This window comes from Cetorhinus maximus, chromosome 16, assembly GCF_964194155.1.
Source record: "Cetorhinus maximus chromosome 16, sCetMax3.hap1.1, whole genome shotgun sequence".
In the NCBI taxonomy this organism is placed as follows: Eukaryota; Metazoa; Chordata; class Chondrichthyes; order Lamniformes; family Cetorhinidae; genus Cetorhinus; species Cetorhinus maximus.
This window is the reverse complement of record NC_135894.1, coordinates 69,570,451-69,594,981: the sequence shown is the minus strand read 5'-3', so window position 1 is coordinate 69,594,981 and position 24,531 is coordinate 69,570,451. Positions and strand designations below refer to the sequence as shown.

The 24,531-nt window shown below is 40.9% G+C and overlaps 1 protein-coding gene across 3 annotated transcripts in view; it reads left to right on the top strand.

The window, feature by feature from the left end:
- LOC144691962 (protein maelstrom homolog) overlaps nucleotides 1-24,531 on the top strand; it is a 75,366-nt gene that overhangs the window by 36,843 nt on the left and 13,992 nt on the right. For all 3 annotated transcript variants that reach the window (XM_078560538.1, XM_078560537.1, XM_078560536.1), the window contains exons 2-5: nucleotides 257-355; nucleotides 1,592-1,664; nucleotides 13,737-13,892; nucleotides 15,975-16,016. In XM_078560538.1, the coding sequence (XP_078416664.1) occupies nucleotides 293-355; nucleotides 1,592-1,664; nucleotides 13,737-13,892; nucleotides 15,975-16,016 (334 nt within the window). In that variant the 5' untranslated portion in view covers nucleotides 257-292. The remainder of the gene's footprint in view (nucleotides 1-256; nucleotides 356-1,591; nucleotides 1,665-13,736; nucleotides 13,893-15,974; nucleotides 16,017-24,531) is intronic.

Genomic DNA, 24,531 nt, shown 5'->3' with positions numbered 1-24,531 from the left:
CACAACCCTCACAACTTTGAAATAAATGTCGTTTTCCATCCACTGGTTGCATGACTCATGTTTGAAGTGGCAATCTTTTGGTTACATAGGACCAATTGGGACTTTGCTTTCAATCTTATGATATAAAATGTCTTGAAAAATCCAATGTTCACAACCTGACAGCTGTGTTTTTTTTACTTAGTGTATTTAAACTAGGAGATAATGTGGATATGTGCAATCTCTATACAATGATAATTACATTTACTTTCTATTGAAGTCATTGACAGCGCTGGAAAAAGAGAGGTTTGCACAGATGGCCCATCAATGGAAAGCTGAGAAAAGTAACAAGACATTGAGCGAACCTACAAGAAAACAGGTCAGCATGTTTCTGTTTGCAGCCGCCCAGGAGATGGATTAGTTTTAAAATAAGATCCAACAGCATTTTCTGTTTCTAACTGAAGGCAACCTGTATCTCTCGCACATTAATTGTAAAATGTCAGGTCCCCGGAGTCCAGCCTTTTTACTCGACATTTATCACATTGAAGTAGATTTGCTTTTATTTTTTTCATTTATTGGTCAAATGTAGCCTTGCAGAAGTCAGTGCCTTGGAATTAAATATAAAACGAACTTTATTTCTCTTCATTTCTAATACCATTTGAATGTGCAGTTTGAAGTCAGACCACTGCAAAAGCTGGGTTTTCACCACAAATAATCTATTTTGACTGCAATATAACTTCAGATCATAGAAGTGGACATGAAGTTTAACGTCTGCACAAGGTGGCCTATTTTACTTGTATGAATTTCTAATATTAGAAAGAGGAATCATAATTTTTTCAACTGTTTCCAAATGAGGAAAAAGAAATGGTAGTTGGAGGCTGGTGAGCGTAAGCAATGCACCTTCATTGAAGTATACAATTGAAGGGCTCTACTTCTCTGAATTGAGTGGGATGAATGCCATTTGCTGCATTTCCAGAAATGCTACAGATAATTGCGACGCTTAGTATAACTAGCCATTTGTCTTGACTGACATTATGCATTTCTATTGCAAAAGGTACAAATGCTTTACATCTGTGTTTTGAAATGGGATGGCATTAATACTCCACAGACTAGAAAGCTTTCCAATCAGAATGAAAGTATTCAAAAAGGATTTTTTTTGGTGGGGGTGGTTAAAAACACAAGGGATTGGATATTGGTGCAGTAAACTGTGACAAGCCATAGATGTAGGAGCTGCCTGGAAAACTGCATTTCATGAGGGAGTAGATATTTCCCAACTTGCCTGCTGCACCTTAGTGGCAGGATTTTCAGCTGTTGTGGCCCTACCCACTCTGGTATGCTCTGGTGAACCCTGAAACTTGACCTCTCCTCTATTTTGAAAAGCTTCCCGAAAATCAAGCTCTTTGACCAAACTTTTGGCTACTTCCACTGTTTTTTCTCCTAATACATTCAGCATCTATTTTGCCTTGGTGTTGAACCCTGGGATGCTTCATTAGGCTAAGTGCATTTTGTTATGTATTACCACATCTAATTAACATCATGAATGGGAATCATAGTCTCTGAGCAGACATTGTGTTTTATGCCAATTCTCACCATACTTTATTATTTTCTCTTACAGTTACAGAACCCCATATTCTCTATAACGGCAAAAGGAATGAACAATCCACTTACGTCCTGGTCTAGTGATGAAGGTAGATCATAAGAGTTGTGCTATCTGATCTTTACGTTTAAAAGTAAAGTTGTTTTTTTTACCATTGAAGTACTCAAATCTATTTCCTTTGTGATGGTAATTTCTTTGTTCATTCATGGAATCTGGGCTTCACTAACGTGGCCAACGTTTATTGTTCATCCAGAATTATCTATGAGAAGCTGGTGGTGAACTGCCTGTTGAACTGCTGCAGTCTGTACAGTGAAGGTACTGCCACTGTATTTCCAAGTCATGCTGTTTGACTTTGAGTGAACTTAAAGGTAGTAGTGTTCTCCTGCACCTTCTGCCCTTGCCCTAAGTAGTAGAGGTTATGGGTTTGGAAGTTACTATCAAAGAAACCTTAGTGAGTTGCTGAAGTGCATCCTATAGATGTTTTCTGTTATTCATTCTTGGATGTCACCATCACTGGCAAGGTCAGTAAGAAGCGCACGGTCAGAGAGGGAAGACTTCGGCCTGAGTGAGACAGAGACCGAGTGAACCAAATACCCAAATATACATCAAAGTGCGAACTTGGTACATAAGGGGAAAGAGGTGCTTTAGATAAGGTTTGCTGAAAAAAGTAGTGCACTGAGTAGGGAGTTTGGTGAAGGGTTGGGAGGAGGTGCTTTTTTTCTACTTTTTTTCAGACTCCAGTATTTGATTTCCGCTTTGGTGCAGCAGAAGGAGCAGGTAAACCAGTAACTGGTATTATTAGTTTTGTCAGTATTGCAAAACTGTATTGTTTTATCAGTATTGTAGATTTCACTGGCAGTGCCAAAACCCATTGGGAGGTGCAGGCTTTATTAATTATAATTAATTAGCAATTATTAATTAGCACATATATTGGAGATGGCAGGGCAGGTGATGTGCTGTAATTGTAGGATGTGGGAGCTTCTGGATACCGGTATGATCCAGGGCAAACACTTATGCAGTAAGTGTTTGCAGCTGCAGGAACTTAGGCTCTGAGTTATTGAGCTGGAGGCCGAGCTGCAGGGAGGGGGAAAGTTACCTGGATGCTTTATTCCAGAAGGCAATCATACCCTTTAGGATAGACTCTTCTGATTTGGTCAGTGGTTAGGGACAGGAGGCTGTGACTTCAAGTGAGGCAGGTAAGGGGACTCAGGGGTTTGAGGATTTTTCAGCTTTTTGGATGAGATTGGGGGTTGCAGGGTGGATGAGCTAACTGGCCATGGCACCGTGATACAGGAAGCTATTCAAGCGGGGGGAGTTACAAAGAATGTAGTGGTAGAAGGGACAATATAGTCAGAGGGATTAACACCGTTCTGTGCAGCAAAGGGCTGGAGGCTAGACGGCTGTGTTGCCTGCCTGATGCCAGGGTTCGGGACATATGCTCGGGACTGGAGAGGAACTTGCAGTGGGAGGGGGATGACCTAGTCGTCGTGGTCCATGTTGGTACCAACAACATAGGCAGGACAAAGGAGGTTCCACAAAATGAGTATGAGGAGCTTGGCACCAAATTAAGAAGCAGAACCTCAAAGGTCATAATCTCTGGATTATTACCTAAGCCATGTACAAATTGGCACAGGAAAAATCAGATTAGGGAGATGAATACATGGCTGAAAGACTGGCGTGGGAGAAGTGATTCTGGTTCCTGGGGCACTGGCACCAATACTGGGAAAAATGGGATCTGTACCATTGGGATAGTCTACACCTGAACCGTGCTGGGACCAGTGTTCTTGTGAGCCACACAACAAGGGAAGTGGGGAGAGTTTTAAACTAAGTATGGGAGCCAAAGGTACAAATTTATGAAGATATGGTAAATCAAAGAGTAGAGACAATGCAAAAGAGCATTATTACAGGAAATTAAAAACAGATCGTGACATTAAGGGATAGAGAGTACAAATCTAACCATAAATCAACAGAGCAGACTAGAGGTTATAAAAAGAATAAAAGGATCTAACTAAAGGCTCTGTATCTGAAAGCACGAAGCATTCAGAACAAAAGATGAACTGACAGCGCACATAGAAATAAATAAGTACAATTTGATAGCCGTTAGAGACATGGCTGCAGGAGGACATGGATTGGGACCTGAATATTAAATGTTATGGGACATTTAGGAAGGACAAGAAGCAAGGAAAAGGTAGAGGGGTTGACTCTATAAGTTAATGATGGTATTAGCTCAATAGAGAGGGATGACCTAAGTTCAGGAAACCAGGATGTGGAAATGGTTTGGGTAGAGAAGAGAAGTGGTAAAGTCAAGAAGTCACTTGTGGCAGTTGTGTACAGGTCCCCTAATAGTAATCACATGGTAGGGAGCATAAAGGAAGAAATAATGGGAGCTTGTCAGAAAGGCACGGCAATAATTGTGGGAGATTTTAATCTACATGTAGACTGTAAAAGTCAGGTGGGCAAAGCTAGCCTAGATAGGAAGTTCACAGAATGTTTCCGGGATTGTTTCTTAGAGCAGCATGTTCTGGAGCCAACCAGAGAGCAGGCTGGTGTTGTGGTCACTTTGACAAATGGACCACAGGAGTCTCAGGTACAGGTCACGATCGTTTATTCGAGCAATTGCAAGGAGAACACCATCTCAGTACAGCTTGAGACAGTACTCTGCTAAACTACAAGTGTTCATCATATTTATATATTATTGGTCACGTACAAGAACAGTTTCCAGATGTCAATCTTGTCAACATATAGGTTTACATTAAACTGACAAGTCTGGTGACAAGTAAATGCATTGTATGTCCCTATTTTTTTCTCACCCAGGCAGAGACCCTCCCTCTTACCTAAACTAGGACCATCTGTTTTTTCCCTATCTGCTGTAAACAGGCTCAATCTTAGTTGTTTTCCAGCCTAAGGCTCCAGTCTGACTCCCAAAACACCCAATCTAGCAATTGCATTATTCTTCGTCCAATATGGCCTTGCTGATACTCACAAGCCCTGAGAATGTGCAAGGTTTAGATTTCTCTCTGTCCAGCCTGGCCTTTAACTGTTAACTGCTTATGCAGGCAGGTTTTGCCTGCTTGGATATTTTAAGTATTGATTCCTTTCAATAAGTTCTTACTGTATCCCTATACTGTATCCCTTTATTCCCCCCTAACACTGGTATTGTGCAATGAGATGGGATTAATTAATTACCTCATAGTGCAGGCACCCCTAGGTAGCAATGATCATAATATGATTGTATTTTACCTTCAGCTTGAGGGCAAGAGGAGTGGGTCCGAGACCAGGTTTTTAAACTTAAATAAGAGCAATTATGAGGGCACGAAAGCAGAGTTGGCTAAAGTGAATTGGCAAATTAGGTTAAGGGATAGGTCAATAGAGATGCAGTGGCTAATATTTAAGAGGATATTTTAGAATACACAGAATAGATACATTCCCACGAGTAAGCAAAAGTCCAAGGGAGGGACATACCATCCGTGATTAGCTGAAAAGGTTAATGGTAGTATCAAACTTAAAGAAAAAGGTATATAATTGTGCAAAGATAGATGGAAGGCCAGAAGATTGGACAGAATATAAGGAACAGCAAAGGATGACTAAAAGATAAATAAGGAGGAAAAAAATTAGGGTACAAGAGAAAGCTGGCCAGAAATATAAAAAAACAGATTGCAAGAGTTTCTATAAATATTTTAAAAAGAAACAAGTTAACAAAGTAAGCACTGGTCCTATAGAAAATGAGTCTGGATAATTGATAATGGAAAACAAGGAGATGGCAGATGAATTGAACAGGTATTTTGCATCAGTCTTCACTATAGTGGATACAAGTAACATCCCAGAGACAGCTATAAATCAGGAAATGGAAGGTAGGGAGGAACTCGGGAAAATTACAACCACCAGAGAAGTGGTACTAAGTAAATTGTTGGAGCTGTGCCCAGGTTCCGATGGACTCCATCCTAGGATCTTAAAAGAAGCCTCTAAGACACCCAAATCCCTAATGTCCAATGAGATAGTTGATGCATTGGTTTTAATTTTTCGAAACTGGCTTAGTTGTAGGAGACAGAGGGTGATGACAGAAGGATGCTTTAGTGACTGGAAGCCAGTGTCCAGTGGCGTACCACAGGGATCTGTGCTGGGTCCCCTATTATTCGTCATTTAAATAAACGACATAGATGACTATGTGGGGGGTAGGATTAGTAAGTTTGTGGATGACACAAAGATTGGCCGGGTGGTTAACAGTGAGATTGAGTGTCTTGGGCTACAGGAAGATATAGATGGGGTGGTCAAATGGGCAGATAATTGGCAGATGGAATTTAACCCTGAAAAGTGTGAGGTGATACATTTTGGAAGGAGTAATTTGACAAGGAAGTATTCAATGAACGGCATGACACTAGGAAGTCCTGAGGAACAAAGGGACCTTGGCGTGTGTGTCCATAGATCTCTGAAGGCGAAGGGGCATGTTGGTGGGGTGATGAAAAAGGCATATGGGACACTTGCCTTTATCAATCAAGGCATGGATTACAAAAGTAAGGAGGTCATGTTGGAGTTGTATGGAACCTTGGTGAGGCCACAGCTGGAGTACTGTGTGCAGTTCTGGTCGCCACATTATAGGAAGGATGTGATTGCACTGGAGGGGATGCAGAGGAGATTCACCAGGATTTCCTGGGATGAAACATTTAAATTATGAAGAGAGGTTGGATAGACTTGGGTTGTTTTCGTTGGAGCAGAGAAGACTGAGGGGGCGACCTGATCGAGGTATACAAGATTATGAGGGGCATGGACAGGATGGATAGGGAGCAGCTGTTCCCCTTAGTTGAAGGGTTAGTCACGAGGGGACATAAGTTCAAGGTGAGGGGCAGGAGGTTTAGGGGGGATGTGAGGAAAAACATTTTTACCCTGAGGGTGGGTGACAGTCTGGAATGCGCTGCTTGGGAGGGGGGTGGAGGCGGGTTGCCTCACATCCTTTAAAAAGTACCAGGATGAGCATTTGGCACGTCATAACATTCAAGGCTATGTGCCAAGTGCTGGTAAATGGGATTAGGTAGGTCAGGTGTTTCTCACGTGTCGGTGCAGACTCGATGGGCTGAAGGGCCTCCTACGCACTGAGAGATTCTGTGATTCTGTGAAACTGCCTGGACTTGGGGAAGGCCCCATTAGATTGGAAGATACCAAATGTAACTGCATTATTCAAAAAGGGAAGGAGACAGACAGCAGGAAACGACAGGCCAGTTAGCTTAACATCTGTTGTAGGGAAAATGTTAGAAGTTATTATTAAAGAAGCTATAGCAGGGCACTTGGATAAGTTCAAGGTAATCAGGCAGAGTCAACATGGTTTTGTGAGAGGGAGATCATGCTTAACTAATTTATTGGAGTTCTTTCAGGAAGTAATGTGCAGTGTATAAAAGGGGACTGGTGGATAAACTGTACTTAGATTTCCAGAAGGCATTTGATAAAGTGCCACATCAAAGGTTGTTGCGGAAAATAAAAGCTCATGGGAAAGGGGGTAACATATTGGCATGGATAGAAGATTGGCTGGTTAACAGGAAACAGAGTGGGTGTGTCTTTTTCAGGTTGGCATGATGCACCGAGTGGTGTGCCTCAGGGATCAGTGCTGGGACCTCAACTGTTTACAATTTATATAAATGACTTGGATGAAGGGATGGATGGGATGGTTGCCAAATTTACTGATGACACAAAGATAGGTAGGAAAGTAAGTTGTGAAGAGGACGTGAGGAGGCTACAAAAAGATATAGTTAGGTTAAGCGAGTGGGCAAAGATCTGGCAAATGGAGTATAATGAGGGAAAATGTGACATTGTCCATTTTGGCAGGAAGAATAAAAGAGAAGCATATATAAATGGTGAGATTGCAGAGCTCTTAAATGCATAGGGACTTGGGTGTCCTTGTGCATGAATCACAAAAGGCTAGTATGCAGGTACTGTCTGTAATTAGGAAAGCTAATATAATGTTATCATTTATTGTGAGGGTAATTGAATACAGATATAGGGAGGTTATGCTTCAGTTAGAGCACTAGTGAGACCACATCTGGAGCACTGTGTACAGTGTTGGTCGCCTTATTTAAGGAAGGATGTAAATGCACTGGAAGCAGTTCAGAGAAGGTTTACCAGAATAATACCTGGAATGGGTGGGTTGTCTTTTGAGGAATGGTTGGACAGGCTAGGCTTGTATCTGCTGGAGTTTAGAAGAGTAAGAGGCGATTTGATTGAAACATACAAGATCCTGAGGGGTTTTGACAGGGTGGATGTGGGGAGGACGTTTCCTCTTGTGGGACAATCTAGAACTAGGGGGTCACTGTTTAAAAATAAGGGGTCACCCATTTAAAACAGAGATGAGATGAAATTTTTTCCCAGTGGGTCGTGAGTCTTTGGAACTGTCTTCTTGAAAAGGCAGTGGAAGCAGAGTCTTTGAATATTTTTAAGGCAGAGGTGGATAGATTCTTGATAAACAAGGGGATGATAAGTTATTGGGGGTAGGCGGGATACAGATTTGAGGTTACCATCAGATTAGCTATGATCTTATTAACTCAGACTCGAGGGGCTGAATGACCTACTCCTGCTCCTTGTTCATATTTTCATATTAATTGTCTATCCCTAATTACCTGTGAAAAAGTGCCTCCTTGAACCGTTGTCGTCTATGTAGTACAGGTACACCCACAGTGTGCCCATGGTGGTGGGCCAGTCAAGCGGGCTGCCTTGTCCTCAATGGTGTTGAGCAAGAAGCTCAAGAACAGTTGCTGGAGCTGCCCTCATCCAAGCAAGTGCAGTGTATCCATGACATTCATGACTTGTGCCTTGTAGATGGTAGACAGGCTTTGGGGAGTCAGAAAGATTGGTAACTCCCCACAGAATTCCCAGCTTCTAACCTGCCCTTGCAGTCATAGTTTTTATATGGCTGGACCAGTTATGTTTCTGGTCAGTGGTGTCTCTAAAAATATTGATGGTGAGGGATTTGACAGTTAAATATGAAAGAGAGGTGGTTACTCTCTTGTTGAAGATTTTCATTGCCGGCCACTTTCGTGGTATGAATATTACTGAGCTGGCTGACCTCAACATGAGCAGCACTTCGTGTCCAGTAATTGTGTTCAGAGAGACAAGGGAAGAGATTTACAAAGCAAATTGATTTCCACGCACTAAATAGACAATTGCAGTTCCATTATTCACTTGAACTAGGGGACTCAATTTAAAAAAAATAAGGAATCTCCCACTTAAGACGGAGATGAGAAGAATTTTTTTCTGAAGGTCATGAATCTTTGGAACTCTCTTCCCTAGAGAGTGGTGGAGGCAGGGTGAACTAATATTTTAAAACCAGAGGTAGATAATCGTTGACTCTCTTGTTAGTCAATTTATTGGAAGTAGGCGGAATGTGGAGTTGAGGCCACAATCTGATCAGCCATGATCTTATTGAATGGTGGAGCAGACTCAAGGGGCCGAATGGCCTCCTGCTCCTAATTGTTATGTATATTCCAAAAGGGCAACTGAGCCATACATGGTAATGACAGAGATTATGACCTGAATATTGCGGTCAGCGGCGAAGGAATGTTGGTCACCACTGCCCTTGGGGAAGAAAAGCTGCCCACAAAATTTTACTTGGTTCTAGAACACAAATATTCTCTATTTCAACATCACTTTATATCTGGTACTTTTTATAGGGAATCTTGTTAGAATCATATCTCTCAAGATTGGAGTTTTCTTTTACAAAATGGAAGGATTTGGCATGACCTGGACATCTGGATGCTAATCTGGTACTTTTTTAAAAAGGCCATAAGTTCACCTTGGAACTGTCAACAAGCAGGCCTCTTTCAAGAAATCGCCTGACCTATGGTACTTGAGAAGGAGTTGTTTGTTTGTGTTGAACTGTAAAGCACTTTTGTTAATGGAAAGCTGGGAGACAAAAAGACAATCACATGGAGAGAGTAAAAAAACTTAAGTTGTGAACCTGCTTGTTTTGAAGGCAGTCTTGTTGGAGAACAAGCTGAGGAAAGAAGGCTACCTTGACTGGCTCCCCTCTCTACCTTGCTAAAATTGTGTGTGGCTATCAACCTGCAGCCAGAGAACCCTCATCTGAGTGTAACTAATCTGCGTTTGGACCCGCAAATCTAAGACTAGTGGTGAGAACTCCCAGGCATCCACCGGGACCAACACGAGAGAGCTCCGGTCCACAGCGTCGAGACCCTGCGGACTTTATGCTTTATTTTATAACGGCCATCCTCCAAAGCCCATCTCTGCAGAGAGTCTGTATGGAGAATTCTTTAGGAAGAGATAGATAGTCATACTTCCCGATGATAATTGTGTGTTAACCAGCACTTGCAACTTGTGTTTTGTTTTAAAATAAATTAATCATTCTGAGTTTTTGAAAGAAGCCTGGTCAGAGTCTCTTTTCTTCTGGGTACTAGAGGTATAGGTACACATTTGGCCGTTTCGGTGAGAAAATTAAACGTTAAAATTAATGGTATGGCCTGTGGAGTAATAGGGCTTGATAATTTGTGCACTCCTCCCATCCCAGTCGTAACAATCTTATGATGTCCAGTGACAAGGCAGGCAGGCTGATCGGTCAGTCAGATTACAGAATTCTCAGACAGAAAAGCAGGAAATAAAAAGGAGGGATTATAAATCATAGGATTACATAGGATACATGGCACATAAACAGGCCATTTGGCCCAACGAGTTCATGCCAGCATTTATGCTCCACTCAAGCCCCCTCCCATTTTTCCTCATCTAAATCCTCTTGGCGTTGCCCTCTGTTCCATTCTCCCTTGTATGCTTGTTTAGCTTCTCCTTAAATGCATCTATACCACTCACTTCTGTCACTCCCTGTGGTAGCGAGTTCCACATTTTCACCACTTGCAGGGTAAGGAAGTTTCTTCTGAATTCCCTTTTGGATTTCTTTGTGACTATCTTATATTGATGGCCTCTAGTTATGCTGTTCCCGACAAGAGGAAACATTCTTTTTGTATCCACTCTATCCAAAACTTTTCATAATTTTAAAGACCTCTATTAGCTCGCCCCTCAGCCTTTTTTCAAGGAAAAGGAGACCCAGCCTGTTCATTCTCTCTTGAAATGTATACCCATGTATTTCTGGTATCATCCCTGCAAGTTTTGTCTTCACCCTCTCTAGTACTTCTAGCTCATTTTTATAATATGGAGATTAGAATTGCATGCATTCTACCACATTTAATGCATATTTGACATAAGACCTTACTTTTCAATTTTATCCCTCTAGATGTAAACCCTAGTGCATGGTTTGCTTTTATAATGGCCTTGTTAATCTATGGTGCAACTTTTGGTGATTGGTATATTTCTATTCCAAGATCCCTTTGTTCTTCTACCTCACCTAAACTCGCACCTTCCAAGAAATAAGCGACCTCCCTATTCTTCCTATCAAAACGTACTATCTCATACTTAACTATATCGGACTTCATTTGCCAATTATTTGCCCATTCTGCCAGCTTATTAATGCCTTCATGCAGTTTGTTGCAGTCCTGCTCAGTGGCACCGGCAAATTTAGTAATTATACTTTGATTCCAAAGTTCAAATCGTTAATGCAAATTGTAAACAGAAGTGATCCCAGCAGTGATTGTTATTGAATACAACTACCTACCCTCCACCGCTGTTAATAGCTACCCTTTACTGCCACTCTTTGCTTTTTGCCTTGAAGCCAGCTAGCAACCCATTCTGTCAATTGTCCTCTAACTACATATTGTCTGACCTTATTAGTCTACTATGGGCACCTCATTGAAGGCCTTTTGAAAATCCAGATAAATTGCATCTGCATTACCGTTATCTACTGTGTCGTCACCTCAAAAAAAATTCAGTAAGGTTGGCCAAACTAGATTTTCCCTTTTGAAGTCAATGCTGACTATTCACTATATTCTTCATTTCGAGACGTTCTTCTATTTTTGACTTTAATAGGGATTTCTTTATTTGTCCTACCACGGATGTTAAACTGACTAGTCTATAATTCCCTGGACATATTCTGTACCCCTTCTTAAATGTAGATATTATGTTAGCTATCTGCCAGTCCTCTGGTACTACACTTTTTCTGATGTATCAAATATGTGGACTATTGCCCCTGCTATCTCTCTCCTGCACTCTTTTTTATAAATGCATGGATGTAATCTATCCTGACCTGGGGATTTATCCTCTTTTGAGTTTGATTAATTTATTTAATACATTTTTTGTTATTTTAAATGCACTTACCACATTACCCATCTCACCATTCAATGCCTACCTGTTCTGTCAACTTGGTAAATACCAAAGCGAAATAATTATTTAATATTTCTGCCACCTGTCTATCATTAGCTTTAGTATTGCCCTGTCCGTCCCTTAATGGACTTATTCCAATCCCAGCCATTATTTTTACCACGTGCCTTTAAAATATTTTACTATTTTTTGTTCTTTGATCATTTTATTTCATATCTATAATTTCATCATTTAAATCATTTTACTGGAAGTGAAATTTTGCAACATTTACAGGATTTAAGGGAGAAATGTAAATATCAGAGTACAGAACTTTACTTTTTTTCAAATCTGCAATTTTATCTTCTGAGGAAATTAGACTCTATGCTTGTAAAAATTTGTTTCTTCGGGACCAGAGAGGTTGTTGGACATTAATTATGACATAGTACACTGCTATGCATGATTGAACAAGGCTTAACTTTTTATTTAACCCTACAGCAAGAAACGTTGATAAATTGTTGAGGTCCACAACAAATCAGTGATCTCTAATTGATTCCATTTGTGAAGTGCGCACAGTGCACCTTGTTGAAGGTGGGGTGGGGGGGAGTTGGTGTAGAGAGTTACTTACAGCAACTTCCTGATTTCCGCATCTAACTGTGCATGTGTGGATTCTAGAAATTGCTGTCAGTTTTACAGATTAATAGCGACCGATGATAGCCTCAGGGCCATAAGCTTGACTTCAATAATTGGATAATTCGTTCAGTCATTCAGCAATAAATTGTATCTGCAGTGTATCAAAATAATCTTAACAGGTGACAACCATCAGCACTTAAGAAGAGGTAGATCTTGGTCTGAACAACCTCCTGGATATATATCTCTCGATGGGGTGACATCCAATATTGATCGGGGGAAAGGAAAGAAACAAGTGAATAACCTCCATAAAGCCTTTGATAAAATGTTGCATGATAAACCTTTTTTGTTACGAGAATAGTAAGGTTAAGAGATGGATGTGGGTTAATAACTGGCTAGAGGGGAGAAAATAGGAGGTGTGTGGAAGATACTGCATGGGGAGCTAGAATTTGCAAAGGGGAAGTTGAGAGAGAACTTGGATTCAGCTGATGCATCACTTAGTGACTAACAATATGAGGCAAAAATAGACAAATTGAACATGATGCTGATATTTACTCTAAAATCAGTTGAGTTTAGTTCGCTAAAAATCATATGGAAGCCGCAGAATACACTCATCAGATTGTACTTGGAGTACTGCGTATGTTTGCAACATAAGCAAGGCCTTCAGGCCCTGGGTGGAGTGCTGTACAGTGGGAAGCAAAAAAAACCTGACTCAGTGGAAGAGGAAAGAGTTATGAAGAATTAAGTTAGGAGCATAAGCTTTGAATCTATAGATGGTTAGGTTGGTGCATAAAAATGGGTTGTTTCAAATATTATTTTGTTAAAGTTAACATATTTAACAAAAAAGCATACATAGGCAGACTTTACCATTTCTTTCAAAATTATCAAACTTGGTACAATTGACATTACAGATGCCACTTGTAGCAAGTAGAAAACGTTGAACATTAATTGTGATGTGAGAAAAATGGTAGTGGGACAAGTTTACTGTTGGCTGAATATGTTTATGATGATCCTAGGAAGGTAAGCTTTTTTTCATGATGCTTCAGTGGCAGTTGTAACTTTTGTATGAGTTTAAACTGGTTGCCTCAATTAATTCATAGTCACAAAAATACATATGTTAAGTCTTTTTCCCCAAAGAGAACATTGGCATTGAATTAGCTTTGTTCATCTGCGTATTTGAATCAGTTTTTGTTGAAATACGTTCTATAATTGTGACTGATTATTGAAAGTTTTTATATACTCTCTTTTTGTATCTTAGCTTTCCAAACGATATGTCATTGTAAAATAATTCAATTTAGCTTAATTGTTATACAGATAATGGTGAAAATCACAAATATTTTTCCTTCTTCCAAAGATGTTTGTGATGAGGTTTTCCATTTTGTCAGTTTTTTGAGCCTGGCAGATCTTCCCCCAAGCTGTGAACAACGCTTCCTTCCTTGTGAAATGGCTTGTGTTAAATATTCATTGAAGAATGGCATCATTGATGAATTTCATTGCTTCATAGATCCAGGTGAGTAATTATCAATTTTGTTCTATATGAATGGAATATGGGAGATGTAGGGTTGTTCTTTGCAACAGTTTGGAATGGGAGCAGTTTATAATGGATTCCTCTTTACCAAAATGGCCACACCATTATTGGCTAATGGAGCAAATTGGGATTCGTATACCTGTTTCATTTTCCATTTATACCCCAATTCCATCCTGCCAAGTACTGTTGTAGATAGTTTTAGGTGATGGAAGAGAGGAAGGAAATGTTGCATTTCGTTGGGCAGTATAACGTTGCATAAGGTTTTATTTGTAAATCAGAAGTAAGAAGTGAATTTCCAGCAGTGTTGCTTATGAAGCTGAGGGTATATTACTGCTAAGCAGCTCTGTCTCAGTGAATGATATCACTGTAAGTGTGTGAAAACACCACAAATATTAAAACTGCTTAATTAAGTCTTGGAAGGAAGGACTGGACCTAGATTTTGACTTCGGCAGGAAGCAGAGCACTTGCCCACAATTGTCCCCTGTCTCCGAATGAATAGGATGGGATCCTGCGCTCTCTCCAGAAAAGATGCATTAGGAAGAGTGAGACAAAGAAATAAGGTGCTCAATGACTGAGTCTTGTAGGTTAGGATCAGAAATAGAGGAGTTGGCTGTGGGTAGATGGATGCTATATATGGAGGCTGAGGAGTGGGTCAGTAATCCATTGTTTGATTGGTATTAGTCCATGGCAATTCTGTGACCAATAATACTAATGTCCAAAAGTAAAACATTGTGGATGCTGGAAATCTGAAATTAAAAAAATGCTGGAAATACTCATAAGGCAGCATCAGTGGAGCGAGAAACAGTTGATATTTCAGGCCTGTGACCTTTCATCAGAACTGATCAGAGATCACAGATCTCTGAAACACTAACTCTCTCTCTCTCTCTCTCTCTACATATGCTGATAGACCTGACTATTTCTAGCATTTTCTGTTGATATTAATGTTCATGCAGTCTCCAAACACCTGGATTACTAGAAAGTGACATGTACTGAATGTTGTAATTAAGTGGCCAGAAAAGTGCACAAAGCTACTTAATGACTTGCATGGGCTTTTTTTACATATATAAGAAACATCTATTTTATGAAAATTGTATTACATAGTTACCTAACTCAATATAGACATAGTAATGCTATATTCGTGCAGGATGAAAAATGCATTGGACAACTTCAAGCTATGGTGGACAGTTGATAAAGAATATATTTCTTCCTAACTTGGTAAAGTTGCTGATGTATAGGGAGCTTTTCTCAGTATATTGAAAGAAATATGTTTGCTTTTATTATACATGGCATAGCAGGCATCTTCCCCTGATAGAGACTTGGAAGAAAATCTCCATGTAAATGAATTTATTGCTCAACCATGGCAACCGTGAAGTTGCATTTAAAACTAAATCATGTGGCTGCTTGCCGTTCTTCAGCAGATTGCTCTTCATTTGAGTATCGGACTGTTGAAGAGGGTTATTTTTGGCAGTTATGACCTCCATCATATGTGATGTGTTTCTACTGCAATTGATTTAATTGCCACATTATTTTCTTGCCTGGGTAAAATGCCTTTTAGGATTACAGGTTTGCATATGCATTGATTAAATGTGGGTAATGTTACAGGTTTTAAATCTGTTTTGAAATATAGTGGTTCGTTTGTGATCAGTAGGTTCAGACAATTGTAAGAGTTTTTTTTTCCACGATTAACTTCTATATATTTTTCTACTGTGAAGAATTGATCCCTTTATGTAATATTTTAATGAGAAATGAAGCCAGCAGTCTCAATGAATGTTTATTTTTATATGGGCTGTACAACAGTGCAAAGTTGATTTTCTTAGCTGGCAAGTAAAACTTATCCTTATTGAAATCTAAGTAAAATTTTTGGCGTAAAACCACTCATGATATACCAGTGCTCCTGTTGGTCTTGTCATGGCTAACATTGTTCCTCAAATGGTTTGCAAAACTTAAGAGTACAAATCTGTGTTGTCTATTATACAAACTCTTTAAGTTACTTATTATTTGTTTTCATCTCCTCCACCTGCGCTGTAACCATTCTGTGATTCTTTACCCTTCTCCCTGGTTCAGGCATGATCCCGTGTGGTTTTCGGTACCATTGCCAAGTATCAAGTAAGTAATTGAAATTCCTATGTAAGAAATAATTGCCATTTATATGAACATCTATGGAAATTGCTACAGGTTAGAGATTTCTAGGTTTATAGTTATGGTGGAAGAAACCAGGATGATTAATTGCTCAGATTGCCTCACAATCTGTGCATACTAATTAAATAGATGAGACTTCTGCTTGAGTTGGAATACTGTCACCAAAATTCACTTTATTCTATTCTAAAGATAGTGAAACCTTTTCTATTTCATCCTAGTGGAAAGAGTACATTTATTTACTTTGACCCTAGTTTAGTGTCCAAAGGTTTGTAGTTTTATGGGCACAAGGTGGTGTAGTGGTAATGTTACTGGATTAGCAATCCAGAGGCCCAAGCTATTGCCTGAGGAACTTGGGTTCAAATCCCACCATGGCAATTTTGTAAAAACTCATCTGGTTCATTGTCCTTTAGGGAGGGAATTCTAATGAATTTACCTGATCTGGCCTACATGTGACTCCAGATGCTGGCCTTGTCAGCAATGTCCAAATCCCATTTTAAGAATAAAAGAAAATTACTCTAGGTTTAAAAATTGTTTACATAAAGGCCTTTTTTCCAGACTGAGAGTGAGGAGTTGAAGCTCATTAATGGAGGAAAATAGTAATTTCATATGACCTACTGCATAAATTTGGTCAGGCTGGATGAATATTGATGAACGTTAGAACAATTGTGTTATGAAATATACTAAGGGGAAAATTCACCTTGAACAGTAACTTAAGGTGGCTGATAGTGTACTGGCAGACGGTTTTACACATGTTGGATTTTATTTGCCATTGAGCAACATTATATTCTCAAATCCCATTTTAGTTGCCTGAATACATTGGGAAAGCTTCTCGGCGCAGTTAAGCAAAGGGTCTAAGAATTATAGTACTTAGTTGCATCATCCATAATTTGACTGTTTCAAAGGGATTGGGTCAACAAGCTGCATAAGGGAAAGGTGAAGTATGAGGAAATTACATCCCAATGGTAGCATGCCAGCAGCATGAGCCATTAGGCAAGAAATCATCAACTTTTAAACTAGGAATTGTGCGTTGCACATTCAAACACAAAAAAGCTTCGATTATCTCTTGGTCTCATATAACCATTATCTAACTCCACAATATCCTTTCAAGGACAATGTTTGCAAATTTTAATAACCAAATAAGAAAGATAACATGAAGCTTCTACTGAAGTATTCCATATACACATTGAATTACCAAATATTTAATTGTTCATTTCAATTTGTCCATTTATTATTTTCTACTACTAAAATGTCTTATGGTTACCAGTTTTGCCTCAAATGTTTTCACATGTGATCTTAACCTCTTATTCCTATGCAATGCTTTCTTAGTGTCAAGAGATTGGGGCTGTGGCTTAGGCTGTAATAATGGAGCACGCAAAGAATGATGTGGCAGTAATTCTGCTGCCCTTGCAGAACCTGCTTGCTTCTGATTCCAGCGAAAGCAGCATGTTACAGACAGAGCTAAGCAATCCCACAACCAACAGATCAGATCTGCAGTCCAGCCATAACCAGTCGTAAATAGTGGTGGGCAATTAAACAACCAACCAGAAGAGGAGGCTCCATAAACAATCCCATCCTCAATGATGGGCAAGACCAGTATGTCAGTGTAAAAGACAAGGCTGAAACATTTGCAAGCACCTTCAGAATCACAGTGCAGAAGAGGCTCTTCGGCCCATCGAGTCTGCACCGACACGTGAGAAACACCTGACCTACCTACCTAATCCCATTTACCAGCACTTGGCCCATAGCCTTGAATGTTATGACGTGCCAAGTGCTCATCCAGGTACTTTTTAAAGGATGTGAGGCAACCCGCCTCCACCACCCTCCCAGGCAGTGCATTCCAGACTGTCACCACCCTCTGGGTAAAAAAGTTTTTCCTCATATCCCCCCTAAACCTGCCCCTCACCTTGAACTTATGCCCCCTTGTGACTGACCTTTCAACTAAGGGGAACAGCTGTTCCTTATCCACCCTGTCCATGCCCCTCTTAATCTTGTACACCTCGATCAGGTCGCCCCTCAGTCTTCTCTGCTCCACCGAAAACAACCCAAGTCTATCCAACCTCTCTTCTTAACTTAAATGTTTTATCCCAGGCAACATCCTGGTGAATCTCCTCTGCACCCCCTCCAGTGCAATCACATCCTTCCTATAATGTGGCGACCAGAACTGCACACAGTACTCCAGCTGTGGCCTCACTAAGGTTCTATACAACTCCAACATGACCTCCCTACTTTTGTAATCTATGCCTCGATTGATAAAGGCAAGTGTCCCATATGCCTTTTTCACCACCCCACTAACATGCCCCTCTGCCTTTAGAGATCTATGAGCACACACGCCAAGGTCCCTTTGTTCTTCAGAACTTCCTAGTGTCATGCTGTTCATTGAATACATCCTTGTCAAATTACTTCTTCCAAAGTGTATCACCTCATACTTTTCAGGGTTAAATTCCATCTGCCACTTATCTGCCCATTTGACCATCCCATCTATATCTTCCTGTAGCCCAAGACACTCAACCTCACTGTTAACTGCCCGGCCAATCTTTGTGTCATCCACAAACTTACTAATCCTACCCCCCACATCGTCATCTATGTCGTTTATATAAATATAATAATAGGGGACCCAGCACAGATCCCTGTGGTACACCACTGGACACTGGCTTCCAGTCACTAAAGCGTCCTTCTATCATTACCCTCTGTCTCCTACAACTAAGCCAATTTTGAATCCACCTTATCAAATTACCCTGTATCCCATGTGCATTAGCCTTCTTTATAAGTCTTCCATGTGGGACCTTGTCAAAGGCTTTTCTGAAATCCATATAAACTACATCAACTGCACTACCCTCATCTACACACCTGGTCACCTCTTCAAAAAATTCAAGCAAATTTGTTAGGCATGACCTCCCTCTGACAAAGCCATGCTGACTATCCCTGATCAAACCTTGCCTCTCCAAATGGAGATAGATTCTCTCCTTCAGAACTTTCTCCAATAGTTTCCCTACCACTGACATGAGACTCACTGGCTTGTCGTTCCCTGGCTTATCTCTACAACCCTTCTTAAATAGCGGAACCACATTAGCTGTTCTCCAGTCCTCTGGCACCTCCCCCGTGGCCAGAGAGGAATTAAAAATTTGGGTCAGAGCCCCTGCAATCTCGTCCCTTGCCTCCCTCAGCAGTCTGGGACACAAATCATCCGGACCTGGAGATTTGTCCACTTTTAAGCCTGCCAACACCTCCAATATCTTGTCACTCCCTATATCAATTTGCTTAAGAACCTCGCAGTCTCTCTCCCCAAGTTCGATACCTTCATCCTCAATCTCTTGGGTGAAGAAGGATGTGAAGTATTCATTCAACACTCTAGCGATGTCTACCTATAAATTGCCCCCTTGGTCCTTTATGGGCCCTACTCTTTCCCTGGTTATCCTCTTCCCATTGATATACTTATAGAATATCTTGGGCTTTTCCCTACTTTTACCAGCCAGAGCTTTCTCATATCCCCTCTTTGCTCTCCTAATTGCTTTCTTAAGCTCCACCCTGCACTTTCTGTACTCTACTCATGCCTCTGCTGATTTGCTTCCCTCGTACCTGCTAAAAGCCTCATCGTAACCTGCCAGCCAGAAGTACCAAGTGCATGATCCATCTCGGTTTTCTCCTGAGATTCTTAGCTTCACAGCTGTCAGTCTTTGGCCTATTTGATTCACTCCACATGATATCAAGAAATGGCTGAAGGCACCGGATACGGCAACGGCTATGGGCTCTGACAACATCCTAGGGTTAATACTGAAGACTTGTTCTCTAGAGCTAGCCACGCTCCTAGCCAAGATGTTCCAGTACAACTACAACATTGGCATCTATCCAACAATATGGAAAAGTGCCCACATGTCCTGTCCAGAAATGATGGGAGGAATCCAATTTGGTCAATTATTGTCCCATCAGTCTATTCTCAACTGTGCAAAGTGATGGCAGGTATCATTGACAGTTCTATCAAGCGACACTTAATTGGCAATAATCTGCAGACCACTGCTCAGTTTGGGTTCTGCCTGGATCACCTGGCTTCAGATCTCACTACAGCCTTGGTCCAATCATGGACAAAAAAACTGAACTCGAGGGGAGGTGAGAGTTTTTGCCCTTGACATCAAGACAGCATTTGACTAAGTGTGGCATCAAGGAGCTCTAGCAAATTTGAAGTCAGTGGGAATCAGGGAAAACTCTCCATTGGTTGGAGTTATACCTAGCGCAAAGGGAGATGGTTGTGGTTGATGTAGGCCAGTCATCTCAGCCCAGGACATTGCTACAGGTGTCCCTCAGGACTGTATCCTAGGTCCATTCATCTTCGACTACTACCTTCCTTCTATCTTAAGGTCAAAAGTGGCAAGCCACTGTGTACAGTACCAATTTCAAATCCTCAGCATGACCTGGACGGCATTCAGACTTGGACTTATGTGGAAAGTAACATTCATGTCACAAGTGCCAGGTGGTGACCACCTCCAACAAGACAGAATCTATCAACATCCCCTTTACATTCAACAGCATTACCATCGCAGAATCCCCCACACTCAACATCCTGAGGGTTACCATTGACCAGATGAACAGGGTCAGCCATATAAATACTGTGACTACAAGTGCAGGTCAGAGGTTGGGAATTCTGTGGCAAGAATGCACTCCCTGATTTCCTCAAAGTCTGCCCACCATCTACAAGGTGCAAATCAGGGATGTGGTGGAATATTCCCCACTTGCCTGGATGTGTATAGTTCCATGCCACCCAGGGCAAAGCTTGATCAACATCCCATTCATCACCATAAGCATTCATTCCCTCCGCCACCAGTCTCAGTGGCAGCAGTGTGTACCATCTACAAAATGAGCTGCAACAACTTGCCAAGGATCCTTCAATTTCGCCTTCCAAGCCCATGACCTCTACCACCTAGAAGAACAAGGGCAGCAGACTACCAGCAAGCTCCCCTCCAAATCATACACAATACTGACTTGGAAATATATCACTGTTCTTTCACTGTCACTGGGTCAAAAACTGGAACTCTCTTTGTAACAGCACTGGGATTGTACCTACACTGCATGGACTGAACCAGTTCAAGGAAGTCCTAATTAGGGACGCAATAAATGCTGGCATTGCCAGCAATGCTCGCATCCCAAACTGAATGAAAAAGAAATGTCTGCTGGGTTCAGGCCAAAATACTTTGCAGTGCCAGCATTGGAGGGTACCAGATTGACCCAGCTGCATTGTCGCTATCTGAGAAATTGCAATTTAACCAAGACTTGTGGCCCACGGTCTCACTGGGGCTGCATGAAAGTAGATTGAATAGTTCCGATTAAGTTCTGAAAGCCCTGAGCTGAACTGCCCTTCAGGCCACTCAAAGCCTCAGTCGCTCTCAGTAACACCTCCTGACATCTTGATCCTGCAGAAATCTGTTGGATTGCCACAGGTATTGAGGTTTTCTACATCTAATGGAATATCGGGGTGCTGCAGATATAATTAATGGACTCCTTCAACTTATGCACCATCTGCAAAACATGAAGTGAACACAGTTCATGACTGAACTAACAGTATCCTCCGACTCCTCCACCAGTCTCTACTTCTGGCTCTTCACTTTGCAAAGGAAGTAGCTTCCTTACAATTCTTGGACCTGATGATCACAGTTTTGTTGCTTTGCCTATAATTATACACATACTTCTCCTTTGTAAAGAAACCAATAATTTGAAGAGGCTGCTGAATAAATTACAATTTTATTTCACCCAGATGTCTGCAGACATTCTCTTGTGTTAATTATTTTAGTGCAGGCAATGCAGCATAACTGCTAGAAATGTGATTTAGTATGTGGAATGGTAAGAGTGGCTGATATGGCACTAACTGCCAGATCCACCTTTTCCAAATTGCCTTTTTGGGGGATTTCCTTTCCAAGCCTTTCTTTTGTCCTTGTCTCCACCAACACGATCTACATCACAACTTCAGAAAACCTTGGTGCTTTGGCCACTGCAAACTCTGGGGGATTGTTGCTTCTCATTCTGCCATGGCACTTCTTACTTGAGTGTCCTCATTTTTCTCTCCCCCTCGCTCTTTCTCTCCCTCATTTGTAAGTACTTGCTTTTTCTCATCCCTTCCAATTGAAATGCTGTGCTTAAAGATATGTGAGCTGCTGCTGAGAGGCTGGATGTTCCTCTCACCCAGCAACTGAGGACTAGTCAAGACAGGATTCTCACCTTTGATTCAAAATTATTCTCTCTCCCTGCCCCCTCCTCCCCAAGAAGAATGTGGTCAGGTGCTCATAGGACCTCATGGGCAGGCAAAAGTCCTGACCACTTGCCATCTCTACAGCTGCAGGAAACTCCAGGGAATATGGCAGCATGGATAGGAAGTAGCTTAAAAATAAACAGGGTTATGGATGTTTTTTGTACTGCAGGGATGTAAACAAAGTCAGAGCAGGGACCATCTGAGGTTGGTAATAGGCTGAGAATTTAAATGTCAAATAAAATTTGAGGCAGAGAAGTAAATTGGTATATTTTGCGGAGGAAGAAAAAGAGGTCATATGCATTAGGTGGTAAAAATCTTAAATGGTAAAACATTTTTTAAAGGTTTGGAGCAGCAGAATGATGGGTCTAGTGCACCACCCTGGATTTTGTGGTTGGCAGTAAAGGAAGGGAATTTGACATTTACCTTGCTGACAGCTGTTCACAAAGATTTGACTGGCTTTAGTGCAAAGTGTTGAGCCATTGAGTGCCCTCGGCAGAGGATCATTGGCGTCTGAACAAGGCAAGAAACACTGAGGCTCTGTGACCAAACAGATTGTGGAATCCTCACTGAGCCACAAAGTCTAAACAAGGAAGTGTAATGCAGGAAGTGTAAACTAAGTTTTAACCATGTAGAGAAAGCAAAATAAAAATTGGAAAATATAGTTGGGATAAAGGGAGGTAAAAGAGACAGAAAAAATAAAACGTTATAAAACTTCCAAATCTAATTTTCTTCTGAGGGAATGACACCTGTAAAATTAATTTTTCAGGCCAAGAGTGGTTGTTCAGTAGCAATTATAATTTTTTCATGTCCTTAAAATTCATTCACTCCTGAATGCACTAGCCCTAACTTTTTAAGCTGTGTTTACTGCAAAACTAGTGAGCAAGTACAAGTTCACACTGTTAATCATTTCAATGCCAAATCTATTGGCAAGGACTGCAACAATGCAACCCATCGAGAATCAGAGTATTTTATGTCTGACGGCTACTTCTGGGTTCCTGCGTTTAACCGCACATATGCAAATGCCAGAAGTTGCTCTCTGACTTACCCTATAATAACTGAGTGTTGATAGCCTCAGCAAAATCCAGGTTCCTTTCTTTGAAAGTGGGAGAATGAGTTGATAATGCTGCTTTTAAACTTTTTTTTTCAGAGAGGTCACAGGATTCCATGAGTTTTCTAAGTAGAATCATAAAGTGCAGAAACAAAGAGCTAATGCAAAATAACTGGTTAAGTTTTTAGTTAGAATTCAAGTTTTGGACCCCTCAATTTAGGAAGAATGTTGTGATCGTGGAGAAGATGCAGAAAAGACTTCTCCTAAAATGATACCTGGAATGAGAGGCTCTAGTTCGGAGAAGAAAAATACATTTAGGCTCTTCCTTAAAAAAAACCCAGAAATGCTTAAGGATAGATCTGATGGAGCCAGAATATTGGAGGTTTCTGACATAGTAAATAGGAAAAGCTATTAATACTGGTTGGTGATTCATTAATTAGAGGGTATGAATTTAAGAAAATTCAAATGAACAAAGCAAAGATTAGGTGTAATTTAGAGAGGGTTATTGGATGTGACCTACCCTACCAAAAATAATGGAAACCAAATACATCGTAACTTTTAAAAGGGAAGAAGAGAGTGGGACGTAGTGTATACTTCATTCATAGTGATCCCACAGGCGTGATGACCAAATGGTGTTGTGCTGTTGTCACGAGGCTATGTCCTTTTAATTTTGAAAATATGATTTTCAAACTGTTAGCTGACTGGAAATTTTGCAATTTAAAATGAGACTGAACAAACTACTTAAAAAAAAAAGTACAAGGCCACCTTCCATAGTGAAGGTGAAAAACAAACGAGTCGCCCTTGGGGGAGTGCGAAAAGAGAGAAATGTCCTATATTCTAGAGACCCATCGAAACTTGTCACTGTCTAAGGAAGGGACATTAAAATGGAAAGTGCTGTATATTGAAACAATGGCTGCCATAGATAGAGCCACCGAAAACCCCTTGGGAAAACACAATGGGTGAAGTATAATAGGCCAGGTTGCAGTCACTGCAGAGGGATTGCAAGAAAGACTTCAGCAGAAGAAGCAGGCTGAAAGCTCGCTTTCTCTCGCTCGCACGCACACACATACACTTGTTCCAAATGTGTATGTATATTAGCTGGTTCAGAAGTCCACTTTACTAGAAATGTACCAGCGAACTGAAATCTCGTAATAATTGCAGCATCTACATCTGACGGCATCCACGAAACTAGCTAATCC